Source organism: Lobosporangium transversale (genome assembly GCF_002105155.1).
Source record: "Lobosporangium transversale strain NRRL 3116 chromosome Unknown BCR41scaffold_25, whole genome shotgun sequence".
Taxonomy (NCBI): Eukaryota; Fungi; Mortierellomycota; class Mortierellomycetes; order Mortierellales; family Mortierellaceae; genus Lobosporangium; species Lobosporangium transversale.
Genome location: NW_019029003.1, coordinates 143,902 through 164,434, shown reverse-complemented (window position 1 = coordinate 164,434; position 20,533 = coordinate 143,902). Strand labels below are relative to the sequence as shown.

Below are 20,533 nucleotides of genomic sequence, written 5' to 3'. Positions count from 1 at the left end.
CGGATAATCGAGAATACAGGAAAAAGAACACACGCCACACGCTTTGACCATTCTCATCTTGTCAAAGCCATCCCTCCCCCTGTCGGTGAGACAATTTCGGCAAATTCTGTACAGGAAATATCAGTACATGTATTATGGCCCAAAAGAGAGAGCCAGGAATTCAACCTTGAATTGGAACTATGCTATCTGGTGTAATCAACAGAGGGCCTTCTTTCATTCTTAGACCTTGACAACGATGTAAATGATCGAGTTTAGCCTTAAAACATGAAGGTGAAATTTACCTTCATAGTAGTAATAATAATAATAATAAAATCGACATATTGCTATTAGGGACATGTGAGCATTCGCGCCACCAAATTGTAGACTTTCACTACCACCAAGTAAATTAATTGGTTGGTAAGACATTTAAAAGGAAAAAATAAATAAATAATAAATAATAATATATATATCTCTATATATGTTTATTCATTAAACTACAAGAACTTGGTTATTTATAATGTTACAACGCAATCATCAGGCCTTCAAGAGGTGGGAGTTGTGGTGTGACCGATACAGTGGCAAGTGGAATGTCTGAATCGATGCTCAGTTCTTCTTTATCACCTGCTGTGAACAGTCCAGAAGAGGTGGCCTCAGATGCTGGTGCTGCACCGGCCATAGGGTCCAATGATTCAGAATCGATTGTGACATTGACAGTAGATGGTGCGGGGTATGAAGACGTGGCTGTGGCTGTGGTTGTGGTTGCTAACTGCATTGACAGGGAGGATGTGGTGTGACCAATTAGGGGTATAGCCGAGGACGGTGCGGACATGGATGATGGGACATGATGTTTTCCAGGGATTGAGGTTGCCATGATAGGCGAAAAGGCCATGGATGGCGAGGCAAACGATGCTTCAGAGACCTGCTCTTTGGCATTCAATCCTGGAGATGAAACTGCAGAGAGAGCAGTTGTGTCTGTGCAGGGGATAGAGCTTGTTGAGCTCGCGGCATCTGATGTTGATTCGTCATCGTCATCATCCTTGCGGTTTTTGGCTGCCAATTCCTCACGAAGGAGCATTGCTGCCATGAGTTGATTCTCCTCATCCTCAGCAGTGCATGGTTTCGTTTGAGCGATTTGTGTTTGTGCAGGGACCTCTGTTGTTGATGGCAAAGGCTGCTCAATCAGAGCATCCTCAGAGGCATAAAGCCGGACAGGAGAGAGTACTTGTGTTGGGGCATCAGGTGTGGCTGGTGTGGCTGGTGTGGTTGATACAACTGGTACAGTTGGAGCAATGGGTGTGACTGAGATGGCTGCAGGCGCAAGTGGTGCAGGAGGAAGTACAGCTTCAGCTTTGGCCAATGTAGTGGCATGGACGAGTTCCTGAGCTGGGGTGAGTGGTAGCTGGGGTGAGGATTGATAGGGGAGACTGCCAAGAGGTGCCCTCGAAAGACGATTCAAGGGTCCTTCCTCCCATTCGTCCTGTGTATAATCGAAATCCTGCGAGAGACCACCCCAGACGATTTTGAGGCCCTGTTCACGATTCTCAAAGGAGTCTGGGGTATCATAGTATCCGCCCAGCAAAGCTCTGAAGAGGACACTACCGATTGACAGCGTGGGTGCAAAGACAACAGCCAAGTTTGAAACATTCATTTTTGTTTTTTCAGAGTATGCTGCGATTTTCGAGAGGTGGTGGCACAAGAATGACAAGACAACATAATTCGTCCGGGGGAGTCTGACGAGAATCCCGCGGAGACTGTGACACACTTGACGATCGGTGGAAATTACAGACTGAAATTGCTCCAAGAACACAGCAGGAAAGAGAGGCGAAGGCACTAGTGTAGAGAAGAAGAAGAAGAAGAAGAAGAAAACCGTAATGATTCTGATGTTAGTCAAAGGGAATGAAGGAAGGAAATAATAATAATAATAATAATAATAATAATAATAATAATAATAATAATAATAATAATGCAAGCATGCAGTTGTTTTCCATAAAGATATATCAAAAAAGACAGTGAAGGCAAGTGGGATGTAGTTCCATAGGACATACGTTCACGCAAGTATAGCTTCAAGAGTGTGGCGATGTCGTTGGGATCAATTCCATCCATGGTCAAAAGTTTGTGGTCTTTGCCAGAGTCAAACATCTTTTTCAATTTTTGTACGCTTGCATGACTTCCTGGAACACTATGAAAGTTTATGCCAAAAAAAAAAAAAAAAAAAAAAAAAAAATGCAAGTTAGATTGTTATCTGTCTTCCCAATGGTTTTCTAATTTTGTTTGTAAACTAAATAAACATAGCGCGCGTGGTAGCACAGGAAAAAGGAAAAAGGAAAAAAAAAAAAAAAAAAAAGTAATGAGCCAATGGAGGGTTCGTGTTAAAAACTTACCGATAGAGTCCTACTTCATCGATACCTTTGGCTTCGAGATATTCTACACAGCGGTAAAGTACTGCAGGGACCATTGGAGTGGACGGGATGTGGGACATGCGAACTGCATCCTCGAGGCTGGCGCCGAAGACTGGAGTTGTGGGAAGACCCTTTGCTCCAAAAGTCGGTTCAGAATCTAGAGCGAATTATGCAAAGCAAAGCAGGAACAAAGAACGGAAGCAGACAGGCATAAGTAGGTTGGAATAAACAGAGGGATAGGAGACAGGAGGACGAAAAAAGACATTCCTCGTGAGAAAAAAGTCAGGAAGTAAAATATAAGATATAAGATATAAAATATAAATATAAAAAGGCGGAGAGAGAGTAAAGAGGAAGAGGAAAAGGAGAAGACAATGGTTGATTGCTAATATGGCCCATTCGACTGATATCTACAAGATACAATCAAACAATCAAGGCAATTAACCCTTTTCGCTCTTGTGTTTGGTAAAGATGCGACTTGTTCCCAATGAGTTTTAAACATCAGCACACAGACACACAGACACAAAATCAGACGAGACAAACACAATACACACAGACAATAGATAGAGACATTAAATATATAGAAATATTAAAAAAAGTTACCCGCACCAGGAACAAAGCATTATATAACTGAAAGTAAATAACAGTTATTTAAACAAATAAACAGCAATAATAGTATACAAATATAATATAAGATTAAAACAAAAAGAGAGAAAGAAAGACCGGATTGGGTAACCAGCTTTTTTTTTTTTGATGGGGATGGGTTGGGTTGGGTTGGAGTGAATTAGAGCTGGAGCATATAATTCGATTTGATTTGATTTGATTTGATTTGATTTGTGCCTGATTAATGCGAATTAAAGTAGCGAAACACTTTACATTTAAAAAAAAACAAACACCAAACATATATACAAAGACACATTCAAGAATTCAAACAAGAGAAATGAAAATAGAAATAAAGAAAAAAAAAAAAAACATACTTTTACGGGCACGGCCCCATGCCTTTTTGGAAAGCATCTCTGCACCTCTGGATCGCCAAGAGACCAAGGAATTGACGGAGGAGGATGAAGAGATGATTCTTTCGGACTTGATTGGATCTGGATTCTTTTTGGTGCTGTGGAATGTGCTTTGTAACTTTTTGAAGGGGTTGGAGAACCCTCGTGAAGGCGCGAGCTGCAGCCGAGACTCGTCCGAGAGAGAGCTATGAGCAGGAGCAGAGCTGGAGAGGAGATGAAGAGAGGTTGTTGAGCGAACAGCAAAGTTCATGAGATGGGCAGCAATAGAGCCTCGCCTGGGCGAGGATTGAGAGGGCATTAGGTTGTTATTCTGGATATTGAGGGGCTGAGGTTTAGATGGGAGTATGGGAGATGTGGAGGTAGGGAGAGATGGAGAGGGAGAAGGAGGTCGTTGTTGTTGAGATGCCATGATGAATGAATGTGTTTTGTGGGAAATATTTGGTAGATGTATGATATGGAAGTGAATGAGAGAAGAAAGTGCGTGAGAAGTGAGGATGAGAAAGTAAAGAAAGAAAATTGGCAGGTTTTTTTAGGACAGGGTTTAAAAAGTAAGGAAAAGAAAAAGAAAAAGAAAAAGGGGATGCCAATTATAATTAAAATAAATATGGAAATGGACAATTTTTTTTTTTTTTTCTTTTTAATAATTTTTGGTTATTGGTTATTGTTGCTGTTGCTGTTGCTGTTGCTGTGAATAAGAGAGTTTAAAGAACGGATGAAGAAGGAAAGGAAAAGGAAAAGGAAAAGGAAAAGGAAAAGGAGAGGAAGGAGGAGAAGGAGATGAAGAAGAAGAAGAAGAAGAAGAAGAAAAGGAAGAAGAGAAAAGAAAGAAGGAGGAAAGAATGAAAGAATGAAGGAAAGAATGAATGAATGAATGAATAAAAGGATGAATGAATGAGAAGAAGAGCAAACGAGAGAGAGAAAAGCTTTTTCTGTAATGGCCAATGAAAGATGGCAGATGTTTGGTATTTGAACAAATTTTATTTGGGAAATGAGAAAATCTTTTTTTTTTTTGTACGATAATCACGTATAACGGTTGTACGGATGTATTCATTCTGTACAGCACTAAAAATGATCACGACTCTCTTCCTAAGCGAGAGCACTTTTCTTTTTTAAAACGTAGAAAAAGAGCAACCCTCTTTTTTGTTTATTACAAAAAATAAAAAAGCACCAACATTCCTTGCAACAACTCTTTACACCCCCTTTCTCTTTTCCATCCTTCCTTCCAACCATTCTGACAAGCATGAGCAACCAATTGAGCTTTTATTTATCTGTTCGTCTTCTCTAAACTATCTGTAGGAAATAAAAGATTTTATTTCAGTGTATCTCCCTCTCTTCCTCCCTGCTTCTCTTTTATAGCCGTTATCAGCCGTTGGAGCGCATTAAAATAAATTTTTTTTTTTTTTTTTTTTTTTTTTTGTCCAAGGCTATTCTTGTCTACAGAGTTGATCTGTTTTTGACATGGCCTGGTTTCGTATGTTAATCATGCATCTTTCTTTCTTTTTTTTTTTAGTGTCTGGACCAAAGTTCAGATTGGCTTGCTCTCTCACATAAACACTGAATATTATTATTACTATTATATACTATTATTATTACTATAGTCATTATTATCTATATATTATCATTGTTATTCAATCCTTGATTGGAAAGCCCTGAAGCAGATGAACAGAATGTAGTTTCGGCATTGTATCTGCCTGTGTGTCCGTGTTGATGGTGGCAGTGTTTTACTTTTATTATTAGTCAACGCCTTAGCACTGCTTTCTTCCTTTGCCACACAAAATGGTATATATCAACACACTGTTTCCTTTTTGGACACAAAGGAAATATGCCAAGCCAACATGCCAGCAATTTCTACATGTAACATCTAACATGTCCTTGCACCAACTCAATGGTAATCCTGTCCTGCCTCGTTCCTTTTAATGCATAATTTGCAATTTACACATTTACACTTAATTATCATTAGCCTCAGTTCAATCTCTCCTTCCCCCCTCTCTCTCTCTCTCTCTCTCTCTCTCTTTCATTGCTCTCTTGACATTCATTCCTTGATCATTCCTACTTCACATGTAATTGTTTCATTCAACAAAATCATTTAATCCTCATTCATCAACCATCAACAAGCACCTTTTTTTTATTTTATGATATTTTTGTATTAATATCTTTTTTTTTTTTTTTTTTTTTTTGTGTGTGCGTACCTTATTCTCACTTTCTCACACCTCACTCACACTCACACTCACACTCGCACTTAACTTACACTTGCACTCTCTCAAATTCCTCTCTCACTCTCCGCCACAACTTACTCGCGCTCTTTTTTCTCTTCTTTTCTTTTCTTTTCTTTTATATATATATATATATATATCTTTCTAGTTCTCGCAACAGATAAATCCACATTGCTCTTTCCACCAACATAGAACTCTTTCCTCCTCATCCTCTTCCATCCTCACTCTTTTCCATCCTGTATCCTTTTAAATTCTCAACTCTTTCGATTTGAGGATCGTTACGCCACAACCCCCAATCACAGCCCTCATTTGTCTCCAACAGTTCTCTTTGCCCTTGCCGTTGCCACACATTCCACTCGCAGTAATCACACATAATTCCATGTCAGAGTCAATACGAAGCCTCAATGGCTTACGATTCCGTCCATGTCAACCTCGATTTCAACTCTTTCGATTCCTTTCCTCTTTATTCGTCCTCATCCTCTGCAACCTACTACTGCTTTGTCCAACAACCGAGGCATGGCCCTATGTCGATTGCTCGGGCGCAAACCCAATCTTTGCCCTCCAAAGGGCTAGAGCCCATTATGACCACACCAACAATTCGATCGGTCTCTTGCTCGAAGGACAATTCACTGACACGTATTGGGCTCAAGGTTATTCAGTAGAAGCAACAAGTCAATGTAAGGTTTCCCTCAACCGATGACGCGCTCATATTCATGTTCACATTCACATTTTTATTTTTTATTTTTTTTTATTTTATTTTATTTTATTTTTTTTCCTTCTTCCCTTTTCTTTCTTTTTAATATATCTACCTAATGGTAGAAAAACTAACAGACATGCCAAACAATTATTGTTGTTTTATTTGGAAGTGGTTGCAAAGGGAGGGGGAGGGATATTATCCTAAGGAATGAATGAATAATTGGTTAAAGCGTTTGATCATTTGCGCCTTTTTTTTTTTTTTTTTTTTTTTGTGTGTCCAAATGGATTTCTTCCGGTATTAGACAGTAGACATTATTTATAGAAATACTTTCAGAAATAGCGATTTCTCGATCAAAAAAAAAAAGAACGAAAGAAAAAAGAAGTGGCAAAATTGGAAAAGGGAGTGAAAAAAATTGTTTGCGACATGCAAGGTCTTGCAATTTGCTTACGAGCGATAGTTCCGTATCCTGCATATCAAAACACAAACATGCCAAAAAAAAAAAAAAAAAAAAAAAAAATCATTCAGAGGAATATGAATATGAAAAGGCGGCGTTATTTTCTTTTTTTTATTTCCTCTGTCCAAAAATGCTTTGGGCGCTCCACACCCACTTGTTGTTTCCTTCGATATTTGAATCGTTACCTCTTTGCCAATGATCTTTTTAATATTATTGTGGAGGAGCATCATTGTACCACCAAACACTGCTACGCTTCTTGCATTTTCCTTACACCACAAGCGTTGATGAAGAAAAAAAAAGGGGGAGCGCCCTTTCCCTTTCTCTCCCTTCCCCCCCCCTTTTTTTTTCTGGTGTAGTAAAACATGCAGGCACTTTTTAAAGTTTCCCTTTTCACTACTATACTCTTGTTATATCATTTATATTCATCTTCAACGTCTTTGACCGACCGATTCTAATAAAAAATTCAAACTAAAACAACGCGTCTTTTGGACTGATAGGGAGAACATCAATTCAAACCACCATCATGGGGACTCAGCTTTACAGAAGCGAAGGTCCAGCATGTATGGCTGATGGAGGCATGATCATCGGAGGTTGCCCAACAGCTGCAGGCAAAGGCACAATCCAAACGGTATGGCTAGTTTTTTATTTTTTTTTTATTTTTTTTTTTGTCGTTGTTGTTGCTGTTTGTTTGTTTGAGTGTTGACCATGATATCACGAATATCACTTGACACGGTACCCTACGAATTTTATTTTTTATTGTAGAGCTTCAACATTTCTCAGTCCGCTCCATTTGCAGAACTGATGATAACGCTTCAAATCATTGGCAGTAACAACCAGTCGATTGCATGTGTAGCAGTACTATTGGAACAGACGATGCCCGAGGTCAGCACTGCCATAAGCTATTTACCCTTGGCACTTGCAGTGCTCTCCGGAGCCATCAGTCTAACCGCGACCATCATGAGAGCATCTGTCGGGAACGGCTTCTTGGGCGCCGTGGCCTCTTATGGTCTTCCTACCGAAATCATCTCAGTCCATACTCCTGGATTCTTTGATATAATCTTCTATACACAGTTCATGTTGATGACAGGACAACTCTCAGTCAACTACCCATCCTTCTATTCAACTTTCACATCCCTTTTTCATTGGTCTTTTCTAGAATTCGCCGATACATTAACCGGAAAGGGTCCAGCAAATGCAACAGATGTGCTGAAGTACGGAGGATCCGGATCCGTCAACCTCATCAAGGGATCACAATCTCCTGGATGGAACGGCACAAACACCAATAATAACGAAACCTTTACCTTGAGCGCCACCAGCACCGATACTATCAACAGCAAAAACCTTTTCCGAAAGAGGCGTCAGTTGTACCCACTACAACAAGGAGGAGATGAAGAGCGGTCATTTGATTTGAATGGAGTCCTGCCGGCTATTGGGACAACACAGGCAGCAGCTTCAATCCTTCGACCAACAGCATTAAGAGTAACATCAGCTATTTATTTGCCATCAATAGTTGCAACACCTGCGCCTGAACCAACCGCCTTCCCAGTAACAACTCAATCTCTACCAAGGGTGAAACGGCAGAAAGCTATGGATTCTCCAACAGATGTTGAGTCATCTCCAGAGCCATCATCAAGCACTTCATCAACCTCTACCAGCTCAACCATCTCTTCCTCCTCCTCCTCCTCCTCCTCCTCCAGCTCATCCGACTCGACAAGCTCCTCATCATCCTCTCGCACTAAACAGACTTCAAAAGGAAGCGGGCCAAAACCAACACCTCCAGCATCGCGAACGGCACCAGTCCGTCCACCCGCGTCCTCGACTTCAACAGCATCGCTGGTCATCCCAACGATCACAGACGCATTTACAAACCAGACTTGGGTCTCTGTTCAATACAACATCTCGAGATTCGGTATGGAGGCCTACGCAGCAGCCATTGGAGCCTTTCCCTCATCTCTCTTCCTCGGAACAATCATCAATGCTGCATTAGCAGCTGCAGGTTCGCTCTTGATCTCAGCAGCACTCTTAGGTGTAGCATGGATTATGGCCAAAGAAAACCATCAGCGTGGCAAGACACTTTATCATGCTCTCAACTTTGTAGTAGGTAAGAAAAAAAAAAAAAAAAAAAAAAAAAGAATTGATAATCTCATTTAATTGAAGTGTCCGTGCATGCATGCATGCAATGTTATGCAATACCCTAATATATATATTTATCTCTATTCTATATTTCTTTATTTCTGTATTCTATCCCCTAGGCAACCTACTCCGCGTTTGGTCATTGCTCTATACCCCATTAGCACTCTCTGCAATGTATCAGCTGACAATATCTGGAAATGTAGGGTTAACTATTTCATCAGCAGCTAGTTTGCTTATTGTTTCAGTAGCCCTGACTATATTCTTCGCTTGGAGGATCCTTCGTGCCTCATCAGAACTTCTTCTCTATGACGACCAAGCAACTTTACTTAAATACGGTACCCTTTACAACACTCTAGTCCAGGAAGGTACCCTTTTCTTTTTAGTCACCTTGCTTGTCCGGTTCTTGTGGGGGTTGGCGATTACAATGCTCTCATCATTCGGGGTTGCGCAAGTAGTCGTGCTAATGGTCGTCGAGCTTGGATATGTACTAATGATCGGCATTAAATGGCCCCATGCACAATCTGGTGACAACAAATTCCATCTCTTCTTGGGCATCATCCGGATCGTCATCACTGGTTGCTCCATCGCTTATATTCATGACTTGGAAGCATCCCCAGATCTACGACAGTTGGTTGCATACATTCAAATGGCACTACATTTGGCAGTATTTATTGTCATGTTTGCGCTCGTGCTCTGGAATATAATTCAAGTCTGTATGTTCTCCAAAATCCGGCGTTCAGGAGCATGGAAAGGGCCTACAAAGACCTATAGTTTTGATGACCCCATCGAGGATCCTGAACAAACATGGGGACTTGCCTCAGGACGGCCACTCACGAGAGGAGGCGCAGGAGAAGGTATTGGCAATGGTCTTGTCAGTCATCGACATGATGTTCAGGATCCTAAAAACAAAAGGTTCACAGTCCTGTCATATCCATCTTTAGGCAGCAATAACCATGTTGGTAGCAGAGCACAACGACTAACTATGCAGCATGTGTTACATGCACCCCCCACCAGCCTTGCACAGCACCAGATGCTTCATCCTGATGACTCTGATGACGATACATTGAGATATGGATCTCCTGCTGAAAGGTATCGACAGTCAAGACTGATGGACCATCATCAGTCTCGGTTTGGGCCGGCTGCTGCTGCTGCTGCTGCTGCTGCTGCTGCTGCTGCTGCTGGCGCAGGATCTGAAGATGGTGGCTCGGCAGCGGACGATCTCATGCTGGAAACCCATCTCAGCAGCCTTACTCCTCTGACAGGACCTGTTGGATCAGGCTCTCGACCCTCAAACTCGCCACCCTCTCGTCCACATTCCCAAGGTCTCTCTAGTGATGCTACCGGATCGACGAAACTCGGCAGTAGCAACCGACGATCACCATCTCCTGTAGGTGTCCGTGGACACTTGCCTCAGAGAGAATCATATGCCAATTTCCAAAGAATGTCTCATCAACAGCAGGACCCTAGGACCAGGAGAATGTCCGATATCATGCGTGATGGGCCTTATCTTTACGACCCACGCAAGGAAGGAGGACAAGAGAACACGGCGGTTAACGAAGCGTCACATAACGTGCCCAAGAAGAGCTTGTTTTCAGGATTTGCTTCCTCTTTGGGAGCAATGTTCAGGTTCGGAAGACAATCAAGGAATGCACCCAAGTCTGCAGATGGTTCAAAGCCCAAAGCTTTTGAAGTCATGCGGCCGCCTCGTCCAAACCATGTATCCGGGGAGCCGTCTTCGACTGGCTTCGGTGGCGGCTCTGTATTGGATGAGACTGGTTCTCAAGCAGGAGGCGATCAGGTTCGGGAACTGAATCCGTTGGGGATTTATCAGGTCATTAGGGCGAACGGCCGCGGCTATGAGACAGGCCGGAATCTGTTTGTGGCGAATCCATCCGCCATGATCTCCAGGACGGGAAGCTTAGTCTCGACTGTCTCTGGAGCTGTGGGCGCCGGCGGTGGTTATTCTAACTATCAAGCATCTGGCTCGCCCACTGTCTCTGCAACTATCACAGCGAATGCAAGGCTAAAGAGAAACGGATCAGGCACTGCAGAATCTGTCAAGACACTAAACTATCCAAGACCTAGAGGCGTGAGTTCGGGGCTTGGAGGATCAAATCTTGCGGGTGACCGAAATTCAATTGGTGCCACATCAGAGCATGGTGGCTCAGATCGAGGCTCAAGGAGGACTTCTTACGCTGCGGGAGGCAACACCATACTGACCCCAGTACCTGGGAGCAGCGCAGCTAGTCAGTTCTATCCCTCACGCCATTCTGCTGAGAGTACAAACAACATTGCAGAAGCGCTTACGATTGACGCGCCTCTGTTGCTCCAGGGTGGTGGAATCCTAAGAGTTTCAAAGGGGCCTGAGAAGGCTGTTCAGTATCACAAGGAGGCTGGGCAATATGTCGAATCGATTGCGGAGTCGCTGAAGGACGAGAAATCCGAGGAGCGCGACAGGGTACTAGCTGTATCGTCATCAGTATCATCATCTGCCCCAGCGGCGGTGCCGGCTTCAGCTACAGCTTCAGTCCCAGTCACAACCGCAAGGACAGGATTAGGATCAGCAGGTCTCGCTGGAGAGACTGTGACGATGGATGCACCATCTTTGCTTCTTCCATCTATTCAAGCTCAATCAGTACAAGCTCGGGGTCAGGTACAAGCAACGCCGCAAGATGAAGAGTTTTCGCCTTCGCCTGTCAAGGCCCGTTCATTGGCTGGAAGCAGTATTTTAAGCGGTAGTGCTGGTAATAACAATAAACCTGGAAATGAACAGAGTACTACTGCTAGTGGTAGCGGCAGTGGTGGTGCTCCTTCAAGTCCTACGGAGAGCCAGGAGAGCCCAACAACGGCACAGGTGGCGGCTAGTGCTGGAAGGATGCACGAGATCTTGGGCCGCATGTTTTCGGATCGATCGGTACGTCTCCACAGTGACCATGAGCATGATTCAGATTCTATTATGAGTGAAGGAGATACGGCTTCGACGTTTTCAGGACGGATGTCGATGCTAAAGCAACAACAACACCAAGGCGATAACCATAACCATGGTTATGGCTATGGCTATAGTACTGGTGCTACAACTACAGGTGAGGGAAAGCGACTATCTTTAGATGCCCAGTCTATGGAACGGTACGATATGCTAGAACCCGTGGCTGAGGGCTCGGACATGGAAACAGACTCTGAACTTCAGAACAATCACCGGAAACAACAACAGGATCTTGATGAAGATCGAACACCACGACAGTCAATGCTTGCTCTTCCTGCTGCCAATACTGCTAGTACCTCTGCTGCTACTTCTGGCGCCAGTACCGACCATGGCCCTAGTCATCAATCACCCATATCTAGCCCTGAAGTAAAGGGAGTCTCAGCTCCTGTGACCAACTCTGTCAAGGAAACCTCTTTGACTACAGCAGAGAAGCCATACTCATCTGAATCTCCACTGATGCGTACCTTTTCTGGATCATCTCAACCCCGAGTATCTATGTCAAAACAAAACTCATTCTCTAGTCGCCCCCTGGCACAATCGCCGCTGCATTCGCCTTCCGTTCAGTTGGGCTCTGGATCTGTTGGTGGTGATCTAAGTCGCCAGACCTCCATTCATTCTGGTGGAGTCAAGATGGAGTATCTGGACATGGACTGGTTAAATCGCGACCCCAACTCTCCCTCAAACGATCCGCACAACCTCGATAATATGTATGAACGCAGCAACAACTTTTTGAATCGTAATGCGTCGATCGGCACAGTGCGTACCGAGGCTTCATACAAGACTGCTGTCTCACAATATTCATCTGATGATGAGGAAGTTTGAAAAACAGTGCGTCAAGATGCTTTATGTATACCTTTGTACAAAAACGTGTAATAAAAGATGCAAACTGCATTTCGTTGTTTTTATTTTTATTTTTATTTTTTTTATATTTATTTACTCTATTATTTTTTTAATTTCTATGCATTATTATGGTACAATGGAAATGAAATGGGAAGATGCAGTTTTTTTTTTTTTTTTTTTTTTTTTTGGTTTTTGGTTTTTGTTTCTATCACCCTTCTTGATTACTTCCTAGTGCTTGCTCTTCTCTTTTTTGTCTTTCTTCTCTTTCTTGTCCTTCTTTTCCTTCTTCTCTTTCTTCTCCTTATTACCAACATCCCCACTGCTATCGCCATTAACTTTGATGCCTTCCGTCTTATGCTTTTTTCGTGACGAGTCGCCGTTCTCCCCTTCATCCTCCTTTCGTCCTTCCTCTCCAGCCTTGCGCTTGTTATCTTTATCCTTTTTCTTACTTTCTTTCTTGCTACTGTTGCCATCTTTGCTGTTGTTATTATCAGTAGTCAAGTCTTTTCCCTTGGAAGTCGTCTTCTGCTCCTTTTCCTTTTCCTTTTCCTTTTCCTTTTCCTTTTCCTCGCGCTCTCGCTTCTCTTGTTCTTTCTTACGCCTCTTGACAGGATCCCAAGTCTTATCCAACTCCTGATCTTTGAGCTGCGACTTGAGTTTATGTCTAAACATCTGAACCCTATTCTTCTTTGAATACTTTTGAACATCTGCTTCCTGTTGATCCGGCCGTCTGTAAGGCGCAAACTTCTTGAGCGAGACAAACTCATTCAAATCCTTATCATCTGCTAACAATATCTCGACTGGTGTGAGTCCGAAATTTGCAGGCTTGACCTTATGGTATTTGAACCTTGTCGGCAGATCACCCACCATGTCCTCATAATCCAATTGATAATACTCTTCCAGATACTTGTTGAAATCCTTCTTTTCTTTCTCTACATCCAATATGCTCTTGGCAGCTTCGATCGCCGCCACTGCAGTTTTGATCGACGTCGGATCCTTGGCTCCGTTTGCCTTTGCCTGCTTAGCCAGTCTCTTCTCTTCCTTCTCACGCTGAGCACGCTCCTTCTTCGTCTCCTTCTTCTTCGATGTGGCTTTACCATAGTTCTCGCCCCCAGGAAGATAGTCTGCATCCATTATAATATCCTCCTCATCGCCATATCCACCAGAGCCATCGTTACCGTCATAGTAATTTTCCTCCTCATAGCCATCGTATCCCTCTCCTTCTTCTTCTCCGTCATATACTGGTGGATAGGCTTCCTCTTCCTCTTCTCCTCCTTCGGCTTGACCATCGTCATTATTGTCATTATTAACATCATCCGAAGTACTGCCGCTGTTCTCATTAGCATCGTCCTCCATCTCATACTCTGCAGTATCGATATCATCGTCAAAGACGGGCTTTACATTTTCGTCATCCTCATAGTATTTGTCGTCGAACATAGTTCCCATCTTTTGGTCATAGTCATCCGGGTTGAATTCTGTCTCCAGATCAATTTCATCAAAACCGACGGCTATGATAATGATAATAATAAAAAAATAAAAAATAAAAAGTAGAAAAACACTTAAGTATCAAAGAAGCACTAAAATGATAAAGTATAATTACAATATACATACAATCACATATATATGTGTGTGTATGTGTGTATATATATATATATATATATATATGTGTATGTGTGTGTAAAAGCTTACTTTTGTTGCCTGTGATTTCTTGAATTTGTTTCAACTTATTGAAGATCTCTTGCTTCTTCATATTCTTGGCGCGCTTAAGCTCCTCGAGCTGGCGGACCTTCTCTGCCTTCTTACGTTCCTTGGCTGCCTTGCGTTGACGTTTACGTTTGTCATCCTTATTACGAACTGAGTCCTCAATCGTACGTGAGTAGCCCATAAGTGAATTTCCTTCACTAAAAAGTGTACATGAATCCATATACAATGAGAATGAGATTAATAAAGGGAAAAAAAAAAAAAAAAGGTATACAAAATAAAAGAAATACTTACGCCTCCTCAAATCGGAAATTGTATTTAGATTCGAATTCCTCAGCAGCATCAAGTTCATCTTCTGACTTTTCCAACTGATCCAGGTCATCTTCTCGGACAATTTCCTTGTAGTGTGGTGTCTTTTTTTGTGTCTTGTCAATCCATCCACGATTCAAGATATAACTAATAATCAAAAAGAAGAAAGAAAAAAAAAAAAAAAAAAAAAAATTAGAAATCGCAGGGCTTTAGAGGTTAAGATCTTGACATCTATACACAGATATCAAGAAACAAAACAAGGAATACTTACTCCATCAAGAAAGCCTCATCCTTGTCCATCTCTGGGGCATTCTTATACTCTCTCCAGTCCTGAAAAGCACCAGCCCCTGACTTATTTCTTCCCATACTCTCGATCAAGAACCGTTTATAATCTTCCTCCTCTGCCTCTTCTTCATCTTTGGTTTTGGCCTTTTGTGTAAAAAATGAATCCGTATCTTCATCCTCAGCGTCATCATCATCATCGCCCAGGAAGGCCTTCTTCATCTCCTGTTTCAAATATTCCTGCTGTTCTACATGTGTCATCTCCGATTCGTCTTTAGTCTTCTTTTGAGTAATCTGCTTTTGAACCTCATCTTCCTCGTTCACATGTCCTCCATCCTCGAGTAAGACCTTGCGATGATAATCCTTCAAGTTCATTGGCTTGGTCTTCTTCTCCAAAGCCTGTTTTTCTCTCCATTGTTGACGAGCCTTTTCCATTTCTGAGGGGATAAAAAAATGAGAAGTGGCCTCATAGATCTTGGGATCTTGAGCACGGATCAATCCGATCGTCTTCATAATCTGCCCATCTACTTCGGGCGTGATCAACTCTCCATCCTCATCCTCCTCCTCGTCTTCCTCAGAATCATACGAATCATAGTCATATTCTGCATTCTTGGTGTAGCCATACTTATGTTGGCGTTCAGCAATCAACCTGAGACGTTCTTCTTCCAAATCTCCGTACTTGTCACGGACTGTTGATGGTGGTCGTGTTAATAATCACATTGGTCAAAAGATATTATACATAAAAAATAAAATAAAAAAAAATAAAATAAAAAAAAAAAAAAAAAGTAGGGAAGAAAAAGGAAAGAAGGATTATTTTAGGATAGTATCGATTAAGTATAGCGAATAATATTTTACAAAGGAAAAAGAAAGAAAAAAATGAATGAGTGTAAAGAAAAATAAAATAAAAAAATGCAAGCACAGTTAGATTGAAAAAAAAATAAATAAATAAATAAATAAAGAAAAGAAAAGGAGAAAAAAATTACAAGCCAAGCAAATACATACTTGCGGACAACTCCTGGCTACGTTTGGAAGTTTCATACTTCTCCGCATACTGCTTATTGATCGTGAGCGTGATTTCTTCGCCGTCGCTGTCCATAGTTCCGAATTCACAATGAACAAGAGTGAGAAAAAAAAAGAATCAAAGTAATGGAGCAAGCCAATGTCTTCTAAAAAAAAAAAAAAAAAAAAAAAGCAAGCAAATAAATAAATAATTCCACGTGATAAAATATGTGACACGCTTTTATTTCATCTATTCTGCTACAACTGTTGTTGCCACCGTCTGTTCGGTCGTCGGGCTACGTGGGCTCCGAAGTGCCAATGGTTTCTTTGGCACCGCTGGTCGTGAGCTCCCAGACGAGTAGGAGCTAGTGGGGCTACTGGGTGACCGAGCTAACAGTGTATTCTGAACTGGTGGCGATGAGCTAGGTGGCTCAGGAGGATGAGAATCAGATCCTTGGCTATCAGTTTGTGAGTTACCATTACTGCTTGTTGTATCAAGGACGGTTTGATCAGCGACTGACAATGAGCCTTGTGAAGCCTTAGCCATACCCCCGATGGCGGGGCGCGGCGCAGGGCGGGGTGTTACGCGGGGCGCGGGCCGCTGACCAGGAAAGGGTGCAAAAACCTGGCTGATCCTTTTAACAGATTGCTGATTAGATGATAAAGTGGGTGCTGGTGATCGCGAAGGCGAAGGAACTGAAGTAGCCGTTGAGTCCAATGAAGAAGCTGTAGCGGAGCTAGCGGCTTGATTTGGTTTGGGTATTAATGCTGGGATGGTACGAATTGGGGTCGAACGAGGAGTGATGCGTATTTTGCCTACTGAGCGTTGAAGTGTCTCCTCTTCATCTTCTTCATCCTCTTTATTATATCCTGTTGCGCCCTGTTGCGCCTTATGATGCTGCTCTTGATTCCACTTCGTGGGTCCGGTCCCTATGTCTCCACCATGATTAGTGGGTGCTTCATGCTCCTTCACGGGATCCTCGCTCGGTTGCTCAGGTGTTTCAGCGGCAACTTTCAACGCAGGAGTGGACGTAGATGTGGATGTGGAAGGGGGGTCCTGCGCTGGCACCGTCTGCTCTTCAGCCTCATTTACTTCGGCCGCTGCTGCTGCTGCTGCTAATTTCAATTGCTCTTCCGTCAGGATAGCATGGGGAGCACGCCGAATAGGGACCTTGATAGGGTTAGCTCTGATCTGTGGCAAAACATCTGCTGAACTCGCATCGTTTTCGCGTAGAGGTTCATCAAGGCTTGCGGAGGCAGACTTTGTTGGTATCTTTGGTAGAGGCTTGTCAGGGCTTGTAGGGGTAAGCTTTGCTGATATCTTTGGTAGGGGCTCATCATGGCTTGTGGGCGTAGGGATCGTTGATATTAACTGCATTGTTGCCGTTGCTATTGTTGCCGCTGGTGTTATTGGCGATGCCGCTATTGCTGCTGTTGTTGTTGGAAGAGAAATTGAAGGAGAAATTGTAGGAACAAAGTTATCTTCATTAACATAGGACGACGTTGTATGCGCCACATGTGCATGAGTTTGATGCGGCCCTCCATCTACATAGCCGTCGTGTTGGTATGTTGGAGACTGCTGTTGTTGTTGCTGCAGGCTGAGTACGTACTGCTGCTGCTGCTGAGCTGGTGAGAGGCTTGGGTGATATGGATGTTGCTGTTGATATACAAATCCAGGTTGCTGTTGCCAGTTAGCTATTGCTCCTGACGTTATTTGGTTGCTATAGCCACCATATGACTGAAAAGTATAATAGTCAGCTTGATCCAGAGGCTGATCTTGCCCACCATTTATAACGGAACCTTTAAACGAAGGTGCATTAGGGTCAGAAGCATAGCCAGAACAGTATGACTGGTATAATTGTTGATTCGAAGGATGATGTGGAAAGCCTGGCTGCTGCTGATGATGTTGGTGTTGGAACTGAGGTATAAAGCCTATTTTCTGCTGCTCCTGATGCTGTTCCTGATGCTGCTGTTGTTGTTGTTGTTGTTGCTGCTGTTGATGCGCGTATGCTGTGTACTCAGGATGGCCTGGATACTGACTCTGGAAATGCTGGTATTCATCGGATGTGTTACCATGGGTTGCCAGAGGAGGGCCTAGTGAAGAGAACTGCGAGTACCCTTGGCCCTGCAATTCCAAATTTTGAATTATCATGGTATGTCGTCGATTCCGCTCCTGTCCGCGGAGAAGCTCGCGCCCCATCTCTTCATTCTCCTTCTTAAGTTGCTCGAGGCGTAATCGGTCATTCAGCTCCTGGTCAGTGATAATCTGTGGCGGATAGAGCTCTGGCTTTGGCATGCTTCGAGGTAACTCGCGCGCCTGACCTGCACTCTGGCTATGACCCTGGTCTGAACCATACTCGTGTTGGTTGTAGTCAGGAATATAGGGTCGAGGCATAGGCATATGAACTGGGTCTAATCCTTGTCCTACCATCGGTGCCGGCATTGGCGGATATGGTGTAGGGTGATCTAGGTGTTGAACTTCTGAATGCTGCGGTGCATCGGTGTGGGCATGGGAAGCATACTGAAACCTTTCTGGAGCTACAGCCATCCTTACTGTATTCTCTCCTGGCGTTATCGCATAAGGCCGTGGTCGTCGGAGCAGTGGCGTTGATGGCACCTCCTGATCATCTACAGCAGGCGGATATCCGACTGGCTTCCCTAAATAATTTGAGTCAAGGGTTTCTGTGGAAGTACCAAGCTCTGTTGCCCCTGGCTCCTGATCTGCCACCACAATCTCCTCTTCCGCGAAACTGATGCCAAAAGGCATTGGAGGCTCTGTATGGCCCTTTTTTGTATAGGAAGAGGCGCTATACTCAGGAGGGGCATCTGGCACCGACACTTTTTTTTAAAAAAAAAAAAAAAAAAAAAAAAAAAGATATAAGACTATGGTCCAGTAGTTAATCCCGATGAGCCTGATGTCAGAGGCTATCGAATGGGTTTACCTGAACTTGCTTTGGGTCGTCCAATGACATGGTTAGTTGCTTGGCTATTTGACTGTGCCATGGATGTCGAAGTTAATCGGCCTGATTTGGCTTCGAGCATTCGAAGCATTTCTTCTTGATTCTTACGGACTTCCTCTTGATTTATTCGGCGAGCTTCATCTCTTCTCCGTTGCTCCTCTTCAAGTTCTTCTAACCGTCTAGCACGCTCACGCTGTAGCTCCAGATCCTTTATCCGCTCTTCTTCTCGCAGGCGTTGCTCTAGCTCTCGTTGTCGCTGTTCCTTAACTCGTTTAGCCTCCTGTTCCTTTCGTTGCTCCTCTTCCATCTGGCGTTGCATCTCTAGAACAGCCTCAGGAATAACTCCACGAGCCTGTAACGTTAGCTGACACTCCTGAAAAGCATTCCTGTTCCGCTCTAGAGATTTGCGAGCATTCTCTAGTTCAGAGTGGGCGATTTGAATAAGATTTTGAATCAACTCTTCCGGTCCCATTGTTGATCCGGCTATCATATCAGCATGAGAAATTACGTCCTGAATAATAGTGTCGAAGAGCCGCACGTCAATCTCACTCAACTTCCGACCACTCGAGTTATCCTGAATAAATGTATTAAGGACAGGCTTCCAAGTAGTGAGCGCATTCTGCTTGAGCTTATCTAGCTGTTGCAGAGAGTAGTCACCAGGCGAGAGGGATACCAACCAAACGACCATCATCTCCTTAAAGATGGGATGACTCTGGAACGTATCAAGCTCCTCTCGCAGCTCTCGTACCCTGGATTCTGTAGTAGCGATTTCAATCAACATGGCCTCCATCTGCTCTTGCAGCACTATAGTAGGGATTTCATCGTCTCCAGGCTGTGCATCTGACTGTGACGCTGTAAAGCGAGTTGATTGTTCACTTATTTGCCGGCCCCGGGTTCCTGACGGCGGACGAGATTGTGATTGAGCCTGATTATTACTATTATTATTATGGGAAGGTTGATATGATGTGAGAGGGATATATTGCGAAACTGGTCTCCGCTGTGGCGACTGCTGGTTAGGGGGAGGAGGAGGAGGAGGAGGGAGAGGAGCGCGTTGAGCAGGACGATGCTGTGTCGTTGGCATATAAGGAGCTGGGGTAGGCCTGACTGCTGATTGAATTGGAATATTGGAGTGAGAACCACGTGTGGATCCAGCTGTAGGGTTTGTAGTTGCTGCTATTGTTGTTGATGACGCTGAGCCTGTTGCTGCTGGGACTCCCAGGTGTGTTAGTTGTTGACTTTGTTTGCCTGTTGTTGTTGAACTGTTCTTGCCAGAGCTACTGCTTGGGTTCTCAGGCTGACCAGGAGTCGACGGTGAGTTTCCCATGGCCCCTCAAAGTTTATAGATGTCTCAAAGTTCTTGGTCACCTCTATTCCTCTTTTCCTTAATGAGAAGTAAAATGAAATGAATGTCTAGCAAGTGTGTGTGTGCAAGAGATGCTTTCTAGTAAATGGAAGACAAGATGCGTCTGAAAGAAGTGAAAGGGACCATTAATCAAAAAATAATTGTATTGTGTGCACAAACCAAAAAAAAAAAAAAAAAAAAAAAAAAGAACAGCCCAAACCCTTTCCCTTTC

The 20,533-nt window shown here is 43.3% G+C and overlaps 4 protein-coding genes across 4 annotated transcripts; 1 reads left to right on the top strand and 3 right to left on the bottom strand.

Moving 5' to 3' along the window:
* Positions 1 to 427: 427 nt before the first annotated feature.
* Positions 428 to 2,880, bottom strand: BCR41DRAFT_100673 (hypothetical protein). The gene is made up of 3 exons (XM_022019305.1): positions 2,361 to 2,880; positions 2,025 to 2,158; positions 428 to 1,809 (listed from the first exon to the last, which is right to left on the bottom strand). The coding sequence occupies exons 1-3, from the start codon at positions 2,456 to 2,458 to the stop codon at positions 500 to 502; spliced, it is 1,542 nt and encodes a 513-aa protein (XP_021880109.1). The 5' UTR covers positions 2,459 to 2,880; the 3' UTR covers positions 428 to 499.
* Positions 2,881 to 5,560: 2,680 nt separating this feature from the next.
* BCR41DRAFT_356169 (hypothetical protein) lies at positions 5,561 to 12,755 on the top strand. The gene is made up of 4 exons (XM_022024600.1): positions 5,561 to 6,278; positions 7,250 to 7,380; positions 7,515 to 8,853; positions 9,005 to 12,755. The coding sequence occupies exons 1-4, from the start codon at positions 5,981 to 5,983 to the stop codon at positions 12,688 to 12,690; spliced, it is 5,454 nt and encodes a 1,817-aa protein (XP_021880108.1). The 5' UTR covers positions 5,561 to 5,980; the 3' UTR covers positions 12,691 to 12,755.
* Positions 12,756 to 12,917: 162 nt separating this feature from the next.
* Positions 12,918 to 16,150, bottom strand: BCR41DRAFT_423131 (KRI1-like family C-terminal-domain-containing protein). The gene is made up of 5 exons (XM_022030252.1): positions 16,003 to 16,150; positions 14,990 to 15,689; positions 14,704 to 14,865; positions 14,398 to 14,609; positions 12,918 to 14,216 (listed from the first exon to the last, which is right to left on the bottom strand). Exons 1-5 carry the CDS (start codon positions 16,094 to 16,096, stop codon positions 12,937 to 12,939), a joined length of 2,448 nt encoding a protein of 815 aa, XP_021880107.1. The 5' UTR covers positions 16,097 to 16,150; the 3' UTR covers positions 12,918 to 12,936.
* A 64-nt stretch (positions 16,151 to 16,214) lies between these two features.
* Positions 16,215 to 20,473, bottom strand: BCR41DRAFT_423130 (hypothetical protein). The gene is made up of 2 exons (XM_022030251.1): positions 18,942 to 20,473; positions 16,215 to 18,837 (listed from the first exon to the last, which is right to left on the bottom strand). Exons 1-2 carry the CDS (start codon positions 20,281 to 20,283, stop codon positions 16,250 to 16,252), a joined length of 3,930 nt encoding a protein of 1,309 aa, XP_021880106.1. The 5' UTR covers positions 20,284 to 20,473; the 3' UTR covers positions 16,215 to 16,249.
* Between the last annotated feature and the right edge of the window lie 60 nt (positions 20,474 to 20,533).

What these genes read in the sequence shown, in the direction of transcription:
- BCR41DRAFT_100673 (XM_022019305.1), bottom strand. Translation starts at nt 2,458, where the DNA reads ATGTCCCACATCCCGTCCACTCCAATGGTCCCTGCAGTACTTTACCGC. An exon ending in GATGAAGTAGGACTCTATCG is followed by an intron (nt 2,159 to 2,360) that starts GTAAGTTTTTAA and finishes AAACTTTCATAG; the next exon opens with TGTTCCAGGAAGTCATGCAA. An exon ending in GAAGCTATACTTGCGTGAAC is followed by an intron (nt 1,810 to 2,024) that starts GTATGTCCTATG and finishes TCTCTACACTAG; the next exon opens with TGCCTTCGCCTCTCTTTCCT.
- BCR41DRAFT_356169 (XM_022024600.1), top strand. Translation starts at nt 5,981, where the DNA reads ATGTCAGAGTCAATACGAAGCCTCAATGGCTTACGATTCCGTCCATGT. An exon ending in GCAAAGGCACAATCCAAACG is followed by an intron (nt 7,381 to 7,514) that starts GTATGGCTAGTT and finishes TTTTTATTGTAG; the next exon opens with AGCTTCAACATTTCTCAGTC. An exon ending in TGCTCTCAACTTTGTAGTAG is followed by an intron (nt 8,854 to 9,004) that starts GTAAGAAAAAAA and finishes TCTATCCCCTAG; the next exon opens with GCAACCTACTCCGCGTTTGG.
- BCR41DRAFT_423131 (XM_022030252.1), bottom strand. Translation starts at nt 16,096, where the DNA reads ATGGACAGCGACGGCGAAGAAATCACGCTCACGATCAATAAGCAGTAT. An exon ending in TAGCCAGGAGTTGTCCGCAA is followed by an intron (nt 15,690 to 16,002) that starts GTATGTATTTGC and finishes CACCATCAACAG; the next exon opens with TCCGTGACAAGTACGGAGAT. An exon ending in AGAAATCACAGGCAACAAAA is followed by an intron (nt 14,217 to 14,397) that starts GTAAGCTTTTAC and finishes TCATTATCATAG; the next exon opens with CCGTCGGTTTTGATGAAATT.
- BCR41DRAFT_423130 (XM_022030251.1), bottom strand. Translation starts at nt 20,283, where the DNA reads ATGGGAAACTCACCGTCGACTCCTGGTCAGCCTGAGAACCCAAGCAGT. An exon ending in ACGACCCAAAGCAAGTTCAG is followed by an intron (nt 18,838 to 18,941) that starts GTAAACCCATTC and finishes TTTAAAAAAAAG; the next exon opens with TGTCGGTGCCAGATGCCCCT.